The sequence below is a fragment of the Erpetoichthys calabaricus genome, chromosome 3, assembly GCF_900747795.2.
Source record: "Erpetoichthys calabaricus chromosome 3, fErpCal1.3, whole genome shotgun sequence".
Taxonomy (NCBI): Eukaryota; Metazoa; Chordata; class Cladistia; order Polypteriformes; family Polypteridae; genus Erpetoichthys; species Erpetoichthys calabaricus.
In genome coordinates, this window is record NC_041396.2 from 221,821,515 (window position 1) to 221,842,497 (window position 20,983).

Sequence of the window (20,983 nt, forward strand, 5' to 3'; positions counted from 1 at the left end):
TACTGCAAAGTAGTAATTTACTTTTGGCCAGTGTAATTCATCACGCCCTCTTACCTCAAAACTGAACACCCCCCCTCCAGGCATTACGTATTCATGAGTCCTTGGGTGTAAAATGATGTCGGCTGCCACGATGGAATCCAGCCCTAAGAGCAGTGGCATAGACAGGAATGCATCCTCCAAGACATACACCTCGACTTCCCAAGATATATTTTGCAAGTTAAACTGCATTCGAACCTTGCCACTATCTCCATATGCTCGCCCGTCTGCCAAGAAGAACTTTACTGTGCCGCCTCCCTTCAGTAGCTCGCCGGGCAACTTTATTTTTTCCCACAAGCTGCGATTAATTAAGGTAAACGTGCTCCCTGTATCAATGACCGCATCCCCGATGATGTCCCGCACACTCACCGGTACCACTAGTAAGGGCAACTGTGCGCTTAACATGGTGAGCTCAGCCCCCACTGACCGGTCCTTGTTCTTCGGATAATTGACCTTGGGTGCATCCCTGCTAGAAGTGTCTCCTGGAGGATCTTTTTTACCCCTCATAGCAGCCCAATCCTTCTCGATCAAGGATCCGATTTTTACCATGGACTGTACAGAACTCACCGTGCCCCTAAGTGCTACCGCAAGCCGCGGGTTACAAGCACCCAGAATGCGTCTAACCATGTGTTCTTCTGACATATTGGGGTTCCATTTTAGACAGAGCGCACGGTATTCGTAAACAAAGTCTCTGATGGGTTGAGATGGACCCTGCCGAGCGGCCAGGAGCTGTTCTTCGACTTCAGTTTGGTAGTCAGCAGGTAAGAAGGCCTCCAAAAAAGCCGTACGGAAAGATGCCCAGTCCTTAATATTATTCTTTTCCGCCTGCCACCAGTGGCGCGCTGGTCCCTGTAGAGACGTACTCAAGAAGCCCATCAATTCAGCTAGCGTTAATGGGTGCAGTTCTAAAAACGCGTCTGCTTGTTCAATGAATTGAAGCACCTCTGCCGATTTACAGGAGGTTTCCAGTTTTGGAAACTCCAGCCGTACAGCAGCTGCAGCAGTAGAGGAGTAGGACGGCCGCGCTTCCACCAATAGCGTCGATCGGCGCGGAGTTTGAAAGTACGTAGTAATACTCCTCCTCATCGCGTCCTGTATTTCTACCTCCCATTGCTGATCGCGCCGCAGTAAGCAGTCTACCAGCTTTTGTTCCAGACTTCTTAGACGTACATGAACCCACTCCCGCAACTCGGCCCCCGCCGAATCCACGTATCCATGCAGAGCTTCTTCCCGAGATACCGCCCCTTCACTCATTTCATCTATCCGGACTTGAAGCTCGTCCAGCTGCACCTGCACCTCTGCCCATGGGGGCTGCAAGTTCAGTGAGGCATCCATAAATTCCTGACCCTGGCTCTTCGGAGTTGAAATATATAAAGTGTCTAGCAGGCTCGCTGCCTCATCCACCTCTTCTTGTGCTCTGACCGTAACGTGGCGACCTAGCAATTCACCTCGCTCCGGCGTTGCACAAGAGTCGGCAAACCGCTGCTCAGTGCTCTCAGTCGACATCCTGACGGCTTGTGTGTGGCAAAAAAGAAATACGGTGGATAATATTTAGTCAACCGGCTCCCCGTACGGGCCACCAATAATCTGTACCGCTCTCAGCTCCGGCACGATTATAATAATTAAATAATCCGGGGCGCGAGTGACCAACACTACTTTCTACTACACCACTTCAAATTATAGAGACACACCAGCAATAGCAGGATAAAGTTGAAATGATTATTGATAGACAATACACATTATCACCGGGACAACAACAACAACAGAAAACCTTATATGTATAATATCGCGCTGCCGCGCTCCCCCTCCCCGCACAAAATCACAACTCAAACCCTAGAAAACATACATTACTAATAAGGACTTTAGCAGATGGAAAACACAAAAAAAAAGAACAATGAATTTATAGTTTTTTAAAGTCTTATCTGAACCGTAGCATTGAGCTCCGTCTAGCATGGGGAAATGAGGCGCCGACCATATATCATATTCCGGGAAATGTATTTGATTAACAGTTCCTAGTGCTGGTCCGTCAAGTCCTCTCCCGTATGCCTTCCTCTCGAAAGAAAAAATTATTTGGCTTTCAATGAACCCGGGTTCACCTGACGATATCCAAGAGTGTTAATCCTTTCCCTTGTGCCTTTTCCTGTTATGGCTGCCTCCTCCTCTCTCCTTCTCATCTTCTTTTTTCCCGCCACCTATTTACAAATGGATAGCTCCTCCCCGTACAGTCTGTTGGCCCTCCAAGCCAGGAGCTCCCCTCCCTCTGTATCAAGGGCTGGCCTTGCACATAAAGGCGTACCACTAAAACAGGTATGGGAAAAGGTACAAACTTACAGGTACATAACACATATTCCGGTCGACCGTTACAGATGTATGGATTTATCAATCAGTCCTTGAGTAATTGGCTGTTGAATTTTATTTTATTTTTTTTATTGATTTTAATTAAAAACAAATAACATTCCATTCCATTCAATCAAGTCAAACATAACAAACAAAAATTCAACCCTCACCCAAAAGAAAGAGAGAAGAGCCAACCAATAAAGCAAATCTTTAAAAGCAGCAAGGAAGGAAGAGCATCCTTTTCTCCCGATATATAAGCTTATTCTAAAATGTTATTGATTAGATCCTGCCATATTTTCAAATAGTTTTACACAGCCCCTCTAAGTGAGAATTTGATTTTTTCAAATTTTAAGTAGTATAGAACATCAGTTACCCACTGACTTAAAAGTGGTGGGGTGGGATTCTTCCAACTGAGCAAGATAAGTCTACATGCTACTAGTGTAGTAAAGACAATTACAGTTTGTGTGTCCTTCTCCATTTTAAGCCCATCTTAGAGAACACCAAACACAGCTGTTAATGGATTAGGAGGGATTGTGATACCAAGGCTATCTGAGAGGCATTCAAAGATTTTTGCCCAAAATTATGTTAATTTGGTGCAGGCCCAGAACATGTTGAATTTTCTTTGTGACAGAAATAAGTGTTGACACTGTAAGGCCTTTCTGCGCCTGAGTGTGTGTCCCACAGTGTTGGGTCTAAATAACCATTCATGTATGTATATCACACGTGTAATCTGCTGCTAATACATTACAAATTGTGATGTGGTATCATATAAGAATGAGGTAATCGTGCTACTCAAATCAAATGATATAGCCCTTATAAACTGTAATGAAATGTCAAGAAAACAGAATTATTGTTAAAGGGCCTAAAGCAAGGCAAAAGATCAATCTCTGTTTTATACGTCAATGGACAAGTTGTAAAGGTAGTAGAGAATTTCAAGATCCTACATCAGGACATCTGCTATGGACAGGAAGGCTCACAAAAGGCTGTTCTACAGTATGTCAGAAAGCAAAGACCAGGGCCAGCATTTGAGGTGAGGTGATTGAGATAATCGCTTTAGATGGCACGTTGGTAAGTATGAACCATAAGAATTACTGTAAATACATACCAAGGGCCTCAATTATATAATGCCTTTAAAAATTGTAACCAATATTTTCATTTAAAAAGTATAAAGTTTCTCTGAGGTTCAATTCGCAACACTTAACTGCACTACAAGAATCAAAACTGCTCATGCTTATTCCAAAGCTACATGTCAGTAATTGATTTTCTCATATTATTTTGTGCATATATTGATTGTCATATTGTAAAGTTTGGGCAATTTTTAGAATGTCATTAAAGTGTTATTCACAATGTCTTTTTAATGTCTGCATTACACATCTTTAGTTAAAAAGGGCAGGCACCTTTCAACTTGCAGGTTTAAAACTGCTGTGGTATTTAGAAAAGCATAGAGGTTGAGCTAAACAGCCAAGCTTTGTTCCATTATCACAATCACAAAATTCAATAAAATAATATTTATGTGAAACCAAAGCAGAGAAAATTGTATTTATTTTAATTGTTTATTTATAATGTTTTATTGTTTTTAAGCTAATCTTTTTCACATCTTTTTAAAAAATAATATTATTTATTTATTGTTCATTGTTCTGAACATGTACTGTATAGTGAGAGCATCATATTGTGAAGTTCATATCCCAATACACAAAGTATAAGGAATAAGTTTATGGGCTCGCACCTAAGGGAGTGTAGGTAGCAGAAATGTTCCTTGCCTTACACAGTAATTATTTATTGCACAGACTCTGGTTGAACTGATTGACGTGAATATAAGGTGGGCTTAAATTTTAGAATGAACACCAAAGGTAACTGAGAAAGAGGAATAGAATGAATGTCCATCCATCCATCCATTATCCAACCCGCTATATCCTAACTACAGGGTCACGGGGGTCTGCTGGAGCCAATCCCAGCCAACACAGGGCGCAAGGCAGGAAACAAACCCCGGACACACCCACACACCCAGCACACATTAGGGACAATTTAGAATCACCAATGCACCTAACCTGCAAGTCTTTGGACTGTAGGAGGAAACAGGAGCGCCCGGAGGAAACCCACACAGACACGGGGAGAACATGCAAACTCCACGCAGGGAGGATCCGGGAAGCAAAACTGGGTCTCCTAACTGCAAGGCAGCAGCTCAACCCACCGCACCACCATGCCGCCAAAAACATGATTTTCCTTTTTTAACTGCCTAATGTTTTTCTAAGAGAAGATAATAATAATAAAATATCTGTTTATTCGGGCATTAACAATAAAGTGTTCATTGTTAACGAGGGTTGGTATGGATTCTTTTTGAGAGTGCAGTTTAAAATTCCATTGAACACTCTTCTGCTATGTGTGCTTACTCCTCACAGGCAATGTTTAGCCTTTGTATGGTAGAAAGCGGTGCTGATGAAGTAAATCTGCATGGTGTTTCCAGCTTGGGACTGAAGCAGGTGCTCGATTTTGCTTATACAGGACAGGTAGGTACTAATTTTTTCTATAGAAATACAGATACAGTATGTGGAGTTATTCATGCTTCCACTATGGAAATAATCCAGTTGAGATACTGAGAAAACTTAGTTATTAGTTAACCAGATAAACCTGAAGAACTGAAAGATCTCCTCTCATTCATTCAACTTCTTATGTTCTTGTGACACACTAACAGCATGCAAATAAGAATAGTGCAGGATTAGCAACAATAAAAGGAAATCATAAAAACTAAAATGTCATAGTAATCTTCTAAAAAGCATAAAAATAAAAGAATAATGATTTTTTTATTTTGAATTTTTGGATATGTGTTTGTTTTACAATAGTTCCCAATACAGTTCCATGTTTAAATCTGGGGCAATATGGTATAAAAGAATAAACAGCATTACATCTTGAGCCACCTAACTGCTGTACAGTGCTGTTCCTCACAATTATGCATGTCTATTTTTCTTTGTCTTAAATGTTTATTCTCTTTATCTCTATTTCTTAACATGCTTCTACCTTTTATCCTTTACTAAGTGATTTTCTGTCTGGGCTAATAAATGTCTGCCTACCTATCTAACAGTATCAGCTTCACCTTCACTCACCTGTCATGCAGCATCCTTTCTTGGGCCTTCCATCGATTTGTTTTCTTCCCTGGTTTTTTCATATCTCATAATTTTCAAAGCTATGTTAATGTTTACCATATCCACTATTGAAATTAGTGATAAGCAAATTGTGTAAATTGCTTTTTGTACTGGAATGACGCTTTTGTATTTTATAATGCAGATTGGTTTAGTACCTAGCACATTGGTCTTTGTGCCACTAAGTTCTCACCCTGCTTCAGTCCTTATGTATCTTTGACAAAATCACTTACCCTGTCTATGGTCTAGTTGTAATAGTTGAAAATGTATTGAAATAGAGTTCTATACTTTTAAAGCATCTGTAGAATGTGCTCACTATAGAAAGGAGCTTAGTAAATGAAAGATTATTTAAGTGTATATTGCACTGCAGTGTTTATAAAAAAACATTTATAAAATCTTTTGTTCTGTTGCAGCTGTAGGAACTTTATTCACAAAACTGCGTCCCATCATGTTTACCAAGCAGGGTTAGGCTTAGGGTCAGATTTACTTTATGACGTCTGTTGCCAATAGGATAGGCTCCAACTCCTTTTGAGTCTAATGAAGATGGAAGGAGCAGAATGAATGTGCTGCACAGTTTATTAAATATGACCAGCATTCCCTGAAGTCTGAAACGGCTGAAAGTTCAAGTTTATTGTCAAGTACACATAGTACAAGAGAATAGTTGTCTTCTTAGTATAGTGAGAGTGAAGCAATACCATCAGAAGGCCAGACAGACTTACCCATATGAATAAGTAAATAAATCAAAATCATACTTACAGTGTAATGTAAAATTATGTACTATAGATATACATACTACATATTTTGCATATACAGTATACACTGATCAGCCACAACATAAAACCACTGACCGGTGAAGTGAATAACATTAATTACAGTGTGGGATACATTAGGCAGCAAGTGAACAGTCAGTTCTTGAAGGTGATGTGTTGGAAGCAGAAAAAATGGGCAAGTGTAAGGATCTGAGCGACTTTGACAAGGGTCAAATTGTGGTGGGCAGAGGTTTATCTACATAAAATATACATGGTGTCGTAATTGAAAGATTGTGATTTCCTTTTTACTATATAAAATCTCTGTTTATCAAAGCAACTTATTACTTTTTTAAGACAAGGGATTTATGACCTCAACATGTATCAGTAGTGATGGTTGTAGTAGTTTTGTCATGTGTGCAGAACACAGTGAAAGTCTTACCTGCAAAACCTAGAATTTGTTGGTATAGAATATCTTTAGGAAATATATCCTAGCTATGATCAAACCTCCATTATATAGTAAAAATGTAATATTTACAAAACTATAGTAGAGATTCAGGGTCTTTTCAGTAGCATGGTGTGTTCCCTGGTTAAAAAAAAAAGCCTTTGTTTACAATGATATCATACTGCCATCTAGTGTGCTATATGTTTACAGCAGCATTTTCTTCTGGTTCTGTTCCTATTCTATGTCAGGCAATGGCTGTTATTTTTATGCATTCCAAGTTTACATGAGAATGAGCACTATCATAAAATTTTATTAGGCAACTCAAGGCTAGTTACAGCAATTAGAGTATTCATATAATACAACAGTTTTACTGACTTACCACTACAGTCATTGGGGTCAACTAAGGAGCACTGAAAATATAGCATCCAGAGTGGGAATAACGACATCATGTTGGGCTTTGGGTTACAGGCAAGCAGTTGGATTCCATGTTTTGCTTTTGATGCAGCAGAATAATTCTTACCTGTAGTATATGGCACTGATGTACCACATAGTGACCTGAGGAGCTGCTCATGAGTAGACAACAAACCACAAAGTAGAAACAGCAAACTATAAAGACCTTGTGGGCCTACCTATGCAGGCTCAGTTCTTTCCAACTAGTAGGATGCCAGCTTCTCTTATCCACATACAGCAACTACATCTCCAAATGCTTACCCCATCCACTCTTCCTCTCTGGCCTCAATTTCTTTTGACAGTAGTACTTTTGCTATGCTAGACTTCCAGACCCCAAGTACAACTAGTGTCGGGTCAGGAGGGCCGTTATAAGTCCTTACATGGAACTGCTTCTAGTGGGAGGTCTACTTTCAGTGTCAGAAATGTTCTAGGGAACTCCTGATGACGTGCTGTCAGAAATCGCCTAGGAGTCCCAAGTGGACCTGACATCCTGGAGCCCGGCCTGTTAAAGGGTTAGGCAATCCCCAGGAAGCCTAACCATCATATGAGATAATACATTTCCTTACCATTACCCAACAATATGAGGGGTTCACTTTCTTTGTGACTCCATGAATAATATTGCAGCATACTGCTCCCATTTATGTTGGCATGTTGTCAATGACAATGAGAAGCCTGCCATTGTATCTAGCAAATGGACATCTTAGTACAATATTCCTGCCCTGAATTGTGTTGGTGTTATTGCGATTAAAATGCCTTTTGGCATATTTATCAAGATATGCCCAGAAAAATCCTATTAGGCACACCAAAAGGATCTGTAACGCCAAACTCAAGCAGCAGTACAACAGTGATAATTCAAGGCTTTCAGGCTTTAATAAATTATAAATTCTCCTGGATAGACACTCTGACTGCTAGTGTCTCACTCCCTGACAATCTCAACATATTCTATGCTCTCACTGACAGCCAAAACATGATACAAACTAGCAGCTCTCCAGGTCACCCAGGTGAACTGGCTCTTCAAGTACCAGAGTGAGATGTTTGTAAAGCATTCCAGAGGGTTAATCCTTGCAAATCTGCAGGATCAGGTGGATTACAACCACAGGTGTTGAATATCTGTGTCTCAGAGTTGTGAGAATTTTACGCTAAAATCTTGAACTCATCCTTAAAGCAGGCAGCCATCCTACAGGTTTTCAAAAAGACCACCATTATGCCTTTGCCCAGAAGGCACAGAGTTACATGTCTGATTGATTACCACCCAGTTGCCTTTACCTCAGTGGCCCATTAAATGTTTAGAAAAAAATGTGGTGTCATACATAAACAGCATTATTCCTGCCTCCCTGGACCCTCTGCAGTTTGTTTACCACCTAAACAGATCTGTGGATGATGTTGAATCAAAGACGCTCCACACTGCTCTTTATCACCTGCGAGTCAAAACACATGCATTAGGATGCTATTTATTGACTACAGCTTAGCTTTTAATAATATTATCGCGTCCAAACTGGTTGCAAAACTCAGAGAACTGTGCCTACCCAATTCCATCTGTAACTGAATATTGGACTTTTTAACAGGTAGAGTTTAGATATTTAGGATTGTCAACAAAACAACATGACTATTGATGGTGAACACTGGAGCTCCATGATACTGCTGTTTGACCCCAAAGATGTACTTACTTTTTACTTATGACAGTACAGCACACTAATTACATATTTAAATTTAAGATGACACTGCAATCATTGGTCTCATTAAGCCCAACGATGTGTTTGCATGCCATCAGGAGATTAACAATCTGGCTGACTTGTGTCGCATTGACAATCTCACTTTGAACATAAACAAAACTAAAAAAAATCACAAGTGGTCTCCCCTAGACTTTCTCGTATACTCAGATATGGGGATGGATATTTGAGGAGTAAACCGCAAGACAATGATTATATTTTTACATTAAGTACATTAAAGAACCATCAACAACAAATCAAATCAAATTAATAATCCATCCATCCATCCACTTTCCAACCCACTGAATCCGAACACAGGGTCACGGGGGTCTGCTGGAGCCAATCCCAGCCAACACAGGGCACAAGGCAGGGAACCAATCCCGGGCAGGGTGCCAACCCACCGCAGGACACACACAAACACACCCACACACCAAGCACACACTAGGGCCAATTTAGAATCGCCAATCCAACTAACCTGCATGTCTTTGGACTGTGGGAGGAAACCGGAGCGCCCGGAGGAAACCCACGCAGACACGGGGAGAACATGCAAACTCCATGCAGGGAGGACCCGGGAAGCGAACCCAGGTCCCCAGATCTCCCAACTGCGAGGCAGCAGCGCTACCCACTGCGCCACCATGCCGCCCCAAATTAATAATACATTGAACAATTATTTAAAAAGTAAAATTGAATAAATTGGACTCTGCAGCGGCATGAATAAAGGTAAAGTACCACTTCTGGTTAACGGAAATAGCCCAAAAGTTGATAGAAATTTTTTGATAGAAAAGTTTTGTACCTAATACTTGCAAAATTTGACCTTTTTGGTTGACCTAAGTGAAAGCGTTCTCAAGTTATTGTGTTTACTTACACACACACACACACGCATGCACACACCCACACACACAGACAGACACACTGACATAATTCCAAAAATGGTATTTTCGGACTCAGGGACGTCTAAAACATTGAGATTCAAAATCTCGAAATTGAATTTTTGGAGGATTCCAATACTTTCCCTATACTTCGCACATGAGAAAGTAATGATCTGGACTTCAGGAGGGAACAATTGAACGAACCACTCACCAGTCGGTATTGATGGGTCAGTGGTGGAGAGAGTGGACAGTTTCAAATCAATCTGTCTCCACATCTCAGAGAAACGAAACTTGTCATAAAACACCACTGCCATTATTTAAAAAAGCACATCAGCGCCTTTACTTACTCAAATGTTTGAGGATGGTTTGCGATTCTGTGCAACCCTACTCACCCCGGACCTTACCTAAGGTCAGGCCATAGGTATACTAGTAAGAAATCTAGTACTTGTTGGTTCAAGAACAGTTTTTACCCCTCTGCAGACCATCATTTCAATAGTGTGAATCATAGTTGGAATGAGTAAACTGTACATTAACATGCATTAAACATCCAACAGAATGGTACCTAGTAATGTAAGTGTTCTGTTTTGTACTTGTGTCTTGTCATTGTTTTTGTTATATTGTATATTAGCTGTCCCCTGTGGCTACGCCCACGTAGTAGTGAAACAGGACAGACTTTAAAAATCAATAAACAAACAGGTATCCCTACCTAAGTGGATGCAGGGTACACTCCAAAATGTGGCGAGAGATAGAGCGATTCAAACAGAGGCTGAGTGAGTGAGGAGGGCCCCGCCTGGCTCCCCACTCCTGATGTCACACTTCCCGTAGCCTCTGTCCTGGATTAGCGCAAATAAATTATTCCAGCAAGTGAACTATGATACTTAGTGATGAGAGAAGTCGCAGAATCAACCAGAATGTTCAAGCAAATTATAGAAAAAACCCGATCTAAATCCGTTACATAGTTTTCTTGTGAAAAGCGGACAGACATACAGACAGACAGATGGACAGATGTTGGATTTTATATATATAAAGAGATGGGTGACCTTCCTGTTCTATATTTTGTGTACCTGATGAGACAGGCAAATAAAGAATCCTGAAATAATGGTGATTTATGTGAAATGAATGTCACGAAAAAGTACTCAAAAGTGTCAATTTTTATTTTCATGTACATTTACACATCTGCAGTAGAAATGAGACTTTGTCACTTTTGATGTATTATTTATCAAGAGAAGCTTTTTGGTCATTAAATGCATTAGATAATTAAATGCTATCAGCACATTATAAATTGTTAACAGTTTCATTTATGCAAAACATAAGGCTTACCCATGAGAATCACAGCAGATTATTTTTAAAAATTTTGACTTTTCTATCTTTTATTTGTGTAACTTTCTGTTCATTTGCTAATTCATAGGCAATCCATTCAATTTCTTTTGAGACATAGTTGCTCTTAAAAAAGTTAAAGTGGTCTAATGTGATCTAACAATTTAGAGTGCCCAATAAATATCATAGATTGTCTTGTTGAGTGCAATAAATGTGAGAGTGGGACAGGCTCACAGATGAATTTGGCAAATTGTACTGCAATGGGTCAAATGAAATGAAAATGCAGAATTTTTAAGGTAGACAAATTTAAATACTTGGGTTCAACAGTCCAAAGCAACAGAGAGTGTGGCAGTGAGGTAAAGAAGAGAGTGCAGGCAGGGTGGACTGGGTGGAGAAGAGTGACATGAATGATGTGTGATCGAAGAGTACCTGTAAGAGTGAAAGGGAAGTTCTATAAAACGGTAATGAGACCAGCTATGTTGTATGGTTTGGAGATGGTGGCACTGATGAAAAGGCAGCAGGCAGAACTGGAAGTGGCAGAGCTGAAGATGCTATGATTTTCGCTTGGAGTTTCATGGTTAGACAGAATTAGGAAGGAGTATATTAGAGGGACAGTAGTGTGAAAGGCCTGATTGAGATGGTTTGGGCGCGTGCAAAGGAGAGATGGGGGTACATCAGAAAAAGAATATTGAGGATAGAACTGCCAGGCAAGAGGAAAAGTGGAAGGCCAAAGAGGAGGTTTATGGATGTGGTGAGGGAGGACATGTAGGCAGTTGGTGTAGCAGAAAATGATGTACAAGACAGGAATAGATGGAGATGGATGATCTGCTGTGGCGATTCCTAAATGGGAGCAGCCGAAAGAAGAACAAGACCTTTTATATAATTGATCAGGTCTATTGACACATATCACTGTATACCTTTTAAAATATTGGATCTTCAGGATACAACAGACTGGTTGAAAACAGCAAAAACTCCAGTTAACATGCCCTTCTAAACACTTCATTTGTATTGCTAGCAAACTGAACCAACCTATTCCATGTGTTAATGATCATATGGTGCCTGTCCCAGCAGCATAAGACACAAGGCAGACATGCCACTTTAAATGGATTCAGCTTCACATCATGAATTCAGGCAGCACTTTCGTCACGTACATACAACAATGTATTTTTTATATACTGTAGTGCTCTTCACTAACTTACAGGCACAGAGTGCTGTGGACAATACTCAGTTTAAGCACAAGTATAGATTATAATAATTGCTAAATACAGAATGAGTACACATCAAAATATGGGAAACAGATGCAATTGTGGGCTGACCCTGTTAACATTGAAACTGCTGGTGAAGGATACTTTGAATTGTTCCTTTACCAGGGATCAGGGGAAGAAAAAAGCTACAGTGTATTCCTTTGGATATCATTACAGATGGAAATTTTGAAATTGAATTTTAATGACATTCAGAAAAAGGAGCACCCCATGGAGCCCACCTCCCACCATGGTTCCCAGGAAGGCCACACCTGTTGCCCTACCCAAGGAATGGGTCTTCCTGCTTCTAATACCTAGAAGTGGGATTGCAGTTTCCATAGGAGGGCATTAGAAGGTAATTCATGGTTGATACTTCAGGACTGTTTCAGATGTCAGTTGATTCAGACAATGAAAGTGAATCCAGCATGGAGAAAATACTGAGCCTTAAACATCTTTCCATTCATCCATTTTCCAAACCCACTTATCTAGGGCAGGGCTGTGGGGAAGCTGGAGCCAATCCCAGCTGGCACTGGGCGCAAGATAGAAACAATCCCTGAACAGGCAACCAGTCAGCAGTGTCATAAAAAGTCACTAACAGGACATCACTTACCCCTTTATTTAAACAAAAAAGAAGGACGCATGCATAAAATGTAAGTGTGATTTTTGAGAATTTTATTTCTGGTTTGAGGCATGCCAGTTACAGTGATTACTTGGTTGTGCTCTAAAAATTGGAAACTCAAGAAAACAAAAATCTGCCATGGAGAAAATTTTGTTTCTGTCATCTACTATATGTTATGATGGACAGCCGGCAGCTCAACCAGGCTGGAACGCTCAAAGACTGGAAGGATGGGGAAGGCAGCTACTTTGTGACACTGCCTCCCCCAAGAAGCTAGATGCCGACTTCCTTGCTGCATAGTGGTGCCCCGGATTCCCGCAGGGCACCATGGGATCTAGAGTTCGGCTTCACAGCCCAGCTGGGGACTGTGGGTGCCACCAGGAGACACTGCAGGGGGACCTGGGAGGTGTTTACTGTGAAGAAAAAGCAACTTCTCCATCTGCAAGTTACGTGGACGGAAGGACAGAAGCACTTCCAGAGTCGGTAGGAGTGTGACAAAGCTGGCTGGGAAGTGTGGAGGAGAGATTAATGTGATTATTATTGTGCTTATTAATTCTGTTTATGGTGGCTGTGGTGCTCGGACGCACTGTGGAAGAAGACAACTAATTAAAATGCTTCTTTGTGCTTTTACTCTGTGTCCTGAGTGTCTGTCTGTTGGGTTTAAAGGGGCAACAGCGACCCCTAGTGTCCACAATGTATTTTTAACCAAAGGCAAACACAATTACGCAGGTGACTATGAAAGTCATCAAAACAATGCAAGCAAAATTTTAACATAAAAATGGAAACAATAGGGTTTGAATTTTATTTTCATGATTTTCCATACTTAAAAGACTTACTTAATAGCAACAAATGTCATTTTTCCTTACTGTAAATTTATTATATCGATATGCTCTTGTGGCTACAATGTTAATATGCAAGAACTGTGTGCATGCAGTCTACTATTACACTAAAGTAACACTCCCGAAATGACATACAAGGACAGAAAGCTATTATGTCAAACGTGAAAGAATGAACAGAAGAAAAAAAAAGATACAAAACATGTAGAAAGCATGCAAATCTAAGTCTTTAAAAGCTTTTCAAATTTTTAGAAACTAAATAAATGAAACATCACAACTAAGAGAATGTCCCTTTTGCTAATTTCGTATAGTATTTACGCCAGTAACTGCATGACATTTGTGCTGTTACTTTGTACCTTCTGTGCTTTATCCTGATTTTGCTTTTCCAGCTCTTGTTGTTTTTGTTCTCTGACCTTGCTAACCAAGTACAGTGCAGTGAAGAGCTGTACTGCAGAGTGTAATTATTTATTTATTTTTAAAGATGAGTAGTAATTAGTCAGGAGCTGGTAGAAGCTTTTGGATGTGAGGAGTCATGCGTGCAGTCAGAAATGGTTATCACTATGCATAAATTTCCTTCTGTGTCCAAAACGTTTAGGCTCATGTCCAGTCTTAGCAATATTGTGTGAATCAAGCTCTGAAAAGGGTTTTGTGTTAGGAGAACATCATGAGGTGTTGCAATAATAAATATGTTAAAATGTTTTCATACTGTACATAATAATTATCATCATCTCTTTCAGTAAAGTAAAACACATACATTTAAACGGTAACTTGAAACACCTGCAATGTTACTCATCACTAAACCCATCTGAGACCCAAGATCTGGCGCTTTAAACATTTATGACCAGAAAAACTTTACAGATAGCAAGCATAACATTAACGTTCTCAGAACTGCTTAATCTATTTCAGGTTCATAAGGCCTGAAAGCCTCTCCTATCACACTGGGCCTAAGGCAAAAATAAGCCTTGCACTGGGAGTCAGTCCATCACAAGGCTCACTAAAGCACACTCAAATTTACATTTACATTTAAATTTATTTGCTTGGCAGACGCTTTTATCCAATGTGACTTACAAAAGAGGTAAACATAATCAAGTAACATTAGGCTAGTGTCTGTTTATTCAGCAAGTGTAGTGGGACAGGTCATAAAAGTTGATTGCCACAAGTGAAATGATGTAATAATTAATAAAATGTATGTATTTTTCAATCGATAAAGCAGTTAAACTTAATATAAAAACAAATCAACCAACAATATGAAAGATCACAGAGCAAAGTTTTTTTTTCCAATCAATTAGACAGATATTCACAGAACAGGTGGGTTTTCATTGTACAGTACATTAAGTACATTGAGGGAGTCAGCAGTTCGGATGGAAGTGGGCAGTTCATTCCACCAACTAGGAACTATTCAGGAAAACAGTCTGGATTGTGACTTGATACTACACAGATGCAGCATCTCCAAATGCATCTCCCTGGCAGACCTGAGTGGGTGAGATGGAATAACACCTCACCAGTGTCTCTATATACACAGGTGCTGACCCACTGACTACTCTGTAGGCAAGCATCAGGGATTTGAACTTAATGAACTTAATGTGTGCAATGTAGTGACCTGAAGAGAAGAGTGACATGTGCCCATCTCAGCTGGTTAAGTAAGAGATGGGCAGCTGCATTCTGGACCATCTGCAATGGCTCGATAGCATATGTGGGTACTCCTGCCTGAAGTGACTTGCAGAAGTCCCAACATAGATAGATAGATAGATAGATAGATAGATAGATAGATAGATAGATAGATAGATAGATAGATAGATAGATAGATAGATAGATAGATAGATAGATAGATAGATACTTTATTAATCCCAAGGGGAAGACAAGACCAAGGCTTGGAATAGAAGTTGTACTATATATTCCATCAGTTAAGGTCTTGCAGCTGTTGTATAGCGTGAACCTTCATGAACAAGAAACAATACAAATGTGGTCAGAAAAAGAGAGCTGCTCATCAATCATTTCCCCAAGGTTGCATGCTGATCGGGCAGGTGTTAGCAACAGTGAGTCAAGCTGTACAGAGATGGGAAGCTGAACAGACTGGTTGGCCGGGATCATAAGCAGCTTGATTTTTGCCATGTTGAGCTGTAGATGTTGATCCTACATCCAGGTTGAGATATCAATAAGACATGCAGAGACCCTAGAAGATACTGTGTTGTCCTCAGGAAGGAATGACAGGTACAGCTGTGTATCTGTATAGCACTGATAAGAGAACCCATGTGCTTGTCTGATGAGCCCTTGACAACTCTCCTCTCCAAGGATCTGCCCAAGATGTAGGACTCAAACAATATAAGGGTAACCCCAATGACGCCAAGGTCAGAGAGAGTGCAAAAGGATGTTGTGGTTGACTGTGTCAAAGGCAATCTAGAAGAATCAGGACTAATGACATGTTGGTAGCTCTAGCAAATTGTAGCTGGTTGACCATAGTCAGTAGAGCCATCTCAGTCGAGTGGTTCCTTTTGAATCCAGACTGGTTGGTATCAAGCAACCCATTCTGTACAAGGAAGGAAGAGATCTGGTTAGAAACAGCATGTCCAAGTGTTTTGGAAAGAAAGGAAAGGAGAGAGACAGGCCTGTAGTTGTTAACTTCGGATATTTTTAAGAACTGTGGTTATCAGAGCATGTTTGACGATATTAAGAAATGTGCCTGAGCTGAGTGACATGTTAATGATGTGTGTAATTACAGAATTATAAAAGAACACATTTGAAATTGCCACCTAACTTAACGTACATGCTAGAAATGAGAAATTAAACTGAAATAACCAGAGAGAGCCATGCAGAAACTTTCATTAATGTGTATCAGTTTTTTTTACCCACACATTTCATAAAAACCATTTGTTTTTTTAACCTGCTTATCCAGGGCAGGGTTTCTGGGCTCCTTGAGTTTATCCCAGGAATCATTGGGTGCAAGGCAAAAACAGTTTCTGTGCAGGGTGCCAGTTCATTGCAGTCAAACATACACACACACACGAACCAATTTAGCAATGACAATTCACCTAACCTTTATGTATTCAGACATTGGGAGCACCAGGAAGAAACCCTCATATACACACAGAGAACATGCAAACTCCATATGGTCACTTTGTTGCAAGGCAGTAGTGTTACAATTGTGCCACTTTTACAACCTTTCAGAAACTCACTTAATTCAATAGTAGTACCTAGCTCTTGGCACAAGGCAGAAACCACTCCGGGATCATCAAACCATTACAGAACACCAACATACTTTCTACCCTACCAGTATTGCATTTCTAGTTAATCTAATGTTCAATGTCCTTATGATGGGGGAACCCAGACTACCTAGAGGAAAACCCATACAGGCAAAGGAAGAACATGCAACATCTACACAGATGGTGACCGGGCTGGAATTCTAACTCACTTTCTGCGAGGTAGCAGTGCTCACCTCTAAGACCCATGCCAAACAAAACGTTACTGTATATTTACTTATGGTGCCTCTGGTAGTTTTTTTATATACAGTAATACTACTTGCCTAAAAAAGGCTGGCAGTGGTTGATGCTATGTGTTGTGACCATAGTAAAGGGCATAATCAAAAACAAGCACAGGTTGAAATTGGATTACAGAAGGAAAGTCTACAAAACCAAATCACGATTCAAAAGTCAAACTCAAAAGTGTAGAACTATTGCCAGGATTAACAAGAAAAAAACAATTTCAAAATCTCTGTTTAAATCAATATGAGATAATCCAGAAATGCACTTGGTGACTTTTATACGGTTGACCTCTATTGCACACTCCCAATGCATCATAGGAAAGATTGACACTATAATGACCAACAAAAAAAAAACCCAACAACACCATTTATTTATATTATTTATTTTTCATGCAAATAATGTAGCTCAAAGTTCTTTACAGGATGTCAATGAGAAAGTAATAAGACAAGAATAAACAAATAAGATTAGGTAAGAATTTTAATGAATAAGTAACAAAGAAAAATAAATAAATGTATACAATCTTATAAAACATAGAAAATTAGTAGAAGAGTAGCTTCCTTATATACGAAGTCATGATGTTAGTCTCTAAAGATGAGTCCAGGGATAAGGTCAAAAAACAAACAAATAAAAAAAAGCTCCAGTTAAGCAGTAGAAACAAAAAACAAAATCTGTAGGGATTCCAAGGCCAAAAGAGTGGGCATTCTACCAAACATAAGTGTTGTTAAGTCATTCCTTATTATTTCCAAGCTTCCTCTGAGAGGATTGGATGAAGTCAGTCTGATAGACATCTGGGGCACCTGACTTCATTCCAGCAACACAGGTGTCTCCACAGTGCCTTGGTGATATACGGAAGAACCAGAAAACAACAGAGAAAAGTAGAAATCTGAGAAAATTTTAAAAATACTAAAATGTACCTACGAAAAAGCCAAATTTAAAAAAATGGGTTTTTAGCAGTATTCACCTGTTGTATCTCTAAGGTAAAGTATTCCAGATTTTAGGTGCATAACACCAAAGGTCTGCCTTACCACTTCTTTTAAGCTTGACTCTTAGAATAATAAGCAGACCTACATTAGAAGATCTAAGCTCTGTCATGTGCTGCTCGATCTTTTCTTTAATAATATCTCCATTAATTTACTTGTGATGCATCTTACCAACCAAACCAATCGGTCTTTTTATGCAACAGGAAAATATTTGCTAGACTTCAGTCTTTAGGAACCCCCATGTGTGCTGAGATTTTCAAAAACTTTGTGTATATGTTAGTAGAAAAGTGTGAAAGCAGGTACAGTCGTCCCTCGCCATATCGCGGTTCACCTATTGCGGCTTCACTGTATCGCAGGTTTTTTAAATACAAGTGATCGCCCGCCTGTCGCGCAAGTTACATTCCAGACCCATCGACAAGCAGGCATTTTGGCAGAAGCAGCACAAAGTCCACTTCTGCTTAGCTGCCGTTCAGCTGCCCCCCTTCACAATGCGAGTGGCAGACACATCGACGTCTGATCGCTGCGCGTAGTGTTGGTCTGAGGTGTTTAAGAGTGTAGAAAGTGTTTAAGAGCATAGGAAGTGTTTATAAGAGTGTGGAAAAGGTTAATAAGAGAGTGAGAAAGCTTTATAAGAGTGTACAAAGGGTTTATAAAGCCTTAAAATATATATAAATAATAAAATAAATATAAAATAAAATCCTACTTCGCGGATTTTCGGATTTTCGCGGATTTTCACCCATCGCGTGGTGGGGGCTCTGGAATGTAACCCCCGTGATAGGTGAGGGATGACTGTATTGTATAAAATGCCTACAGAATGTGTGATATTTTTAGGCAAAACATGAAATGTCTGTGTTATATACTTTCCCTAGCTACTGTGCATAATACCTAGGCATTATACAGAAAAAAAGCTAATATGGCTACTAAGAAGGAACTATGGGACTATTGGCTGCTGAATCGCTGTGATGTAATGGTGGTAGAAAACAAAGGTAAACTGATTTATCCTGTTAAAGAAGGCATCGGTACTATCCCGTTTTACGTCACGGACTCCGAGTTATTTAATGTACTTCATGCGGTTTAGGCAAAGTATGAAAAGTAAGCCATGAAAAGGCCTTCATTGAAAAGATGTATATGAAAATGAAAAAAGAAATACAAAATAACAGGACTTTCTTACTGAAGAAACTACTTGTTGCAACAAAGAAGGCTAGAATGGCATTTTGAATTGCATTTAATTGTCTTTTTCACACAAGAGCACTTCATATTTTGACACTTGTTCTTGCACATACACCTAACGAAACCTTAAACGCTTCCTGTGAACTGAGTGACAGCGGCTAATGGAAGAGGTATTTCATGATCAGGAATGTCTTCATCTGTGAGTAAGTCCTTTGGACATAAAATGAGCTGGTTCAAAATTCCTTGAGCAGTTCAAGTCGGTAAAAAACGTCTTCTGTCACACTCATAACAACTGACAACAGATTGTGCGAGTCACCCGTCCCTTGTTGACATTAGGAACTTGCACAGTGATCCCCAAAGACGCAGGAGGAAATAAAAGTGAATGTACAGTTCAATATCATAATGAGTAATGTTCTTGTACTTGGGTGACAGTTCTTTCAACATTCTGTCACATACTCTATGGCCAATGGCCAAATGGGCGTCATGAAGTACATTAAATAACTCGGAGTCCGTGACGTAAAATGGGATAGTACTGACGCCTTCTTTAACAGGATAAATCAATTTACCTTTGTTTTCTACCACCATTACATCACAGCGATTCAGCAGCCAATAGTCCCATGGTTCCTTCTTAGTAGCCATCTTAGCTTTTTTCACACCGCTCACTAACTTGGTAAGTAGTTTGGTTAGAAAAACACAGTTTTTATCAGCATTGGTTCGCACTTTACATGGTTCTTTGTAGAATCATCGTTGCATGTCAACATGCCATGATTCTTTCCTGGACACTACACTTTGCTCTATCATTCTCATACAGCACAGTATGGGTTAACATCTGCTGAACAAATTTAAACTTGGCGTGTTTTCATTGCCAAAGACTGAAGTGCAAATTGTGGAAATACTGTAAGCTGTGCAGGTGCCCAGGCACTCAGTATTTTGTATGAAATTGTATTATATTTCCTGTGCACTCAGCTGGTAAACTAATATTAACTGCTGATAGAACATGAACATTGCGCATATTTAATTTTGTCATAAAAATATTTTGCAAAATTGCATAATTATACAGCGCACCTATGAAAATAATTAGAGGAGACATTGGTCGCAATGTTCATTTTTGGTATTGCATAAAATGCCTAGGAAATGTTTGAAATTTTAATTGTTTCATATTTCTTTTTAATTTCATATTTGGAATTCTATAGATTTCCTAGGTATTCTACACAATGCCTATTTTCACACATTGACGGTAACATATGCACTCACAGATCCCCTTAAACATCGATCCATTTTCCAACCCGCTGAATCCGAACACAGGGTCACGGGGGTCTGCTGGAGTCAATCTCAGCCAACACAGGGCACGAGGCAGGAACCAACCCACCGCAGGACACACGCACACCCACACACCAAGCACACACTAGGGCCAATTTAGAATCACCAATCCACCTGAACTGTATGTCTTTGGACTGTGGGAGGAAACCAGAGCACCTGGAGGAAACCCACACAGACACGGGGAGAACATGCAAACTCCACGCAGGGAGGACCCAGGAAGTGAACTCAGGTCTCCTTACTGCGAGGCAGCAGCGCTACTCACTGCGCCACCGTGCCACCCCCCCTTAAACACTTG

At 40.0% G+C, this 20,983-nt stretch overlaps 1 protein-coding gene across 1 annotated transcript in view; it reads left to right on the forward strand.

Annotated features, from left to right (window-relative positions):
- The window catches only part of klhl32 (kelch-like family member 32), a 369,033-nt gene that overhangs the window by 140,285 nt on the left and 207,765 nt on the right, over positions 1–20,983 (forward strand). The window contains exon 4 of the mRNA XM_028797833.2: positions 4,773–4,880. Coding sequence (XP_028653666.1) covers positions 4,773–4,880 — 108 coding nt within the window. The remainder of the gene's footprint in view (positions 1–4,772; positions 4,881–20,983) is intronic.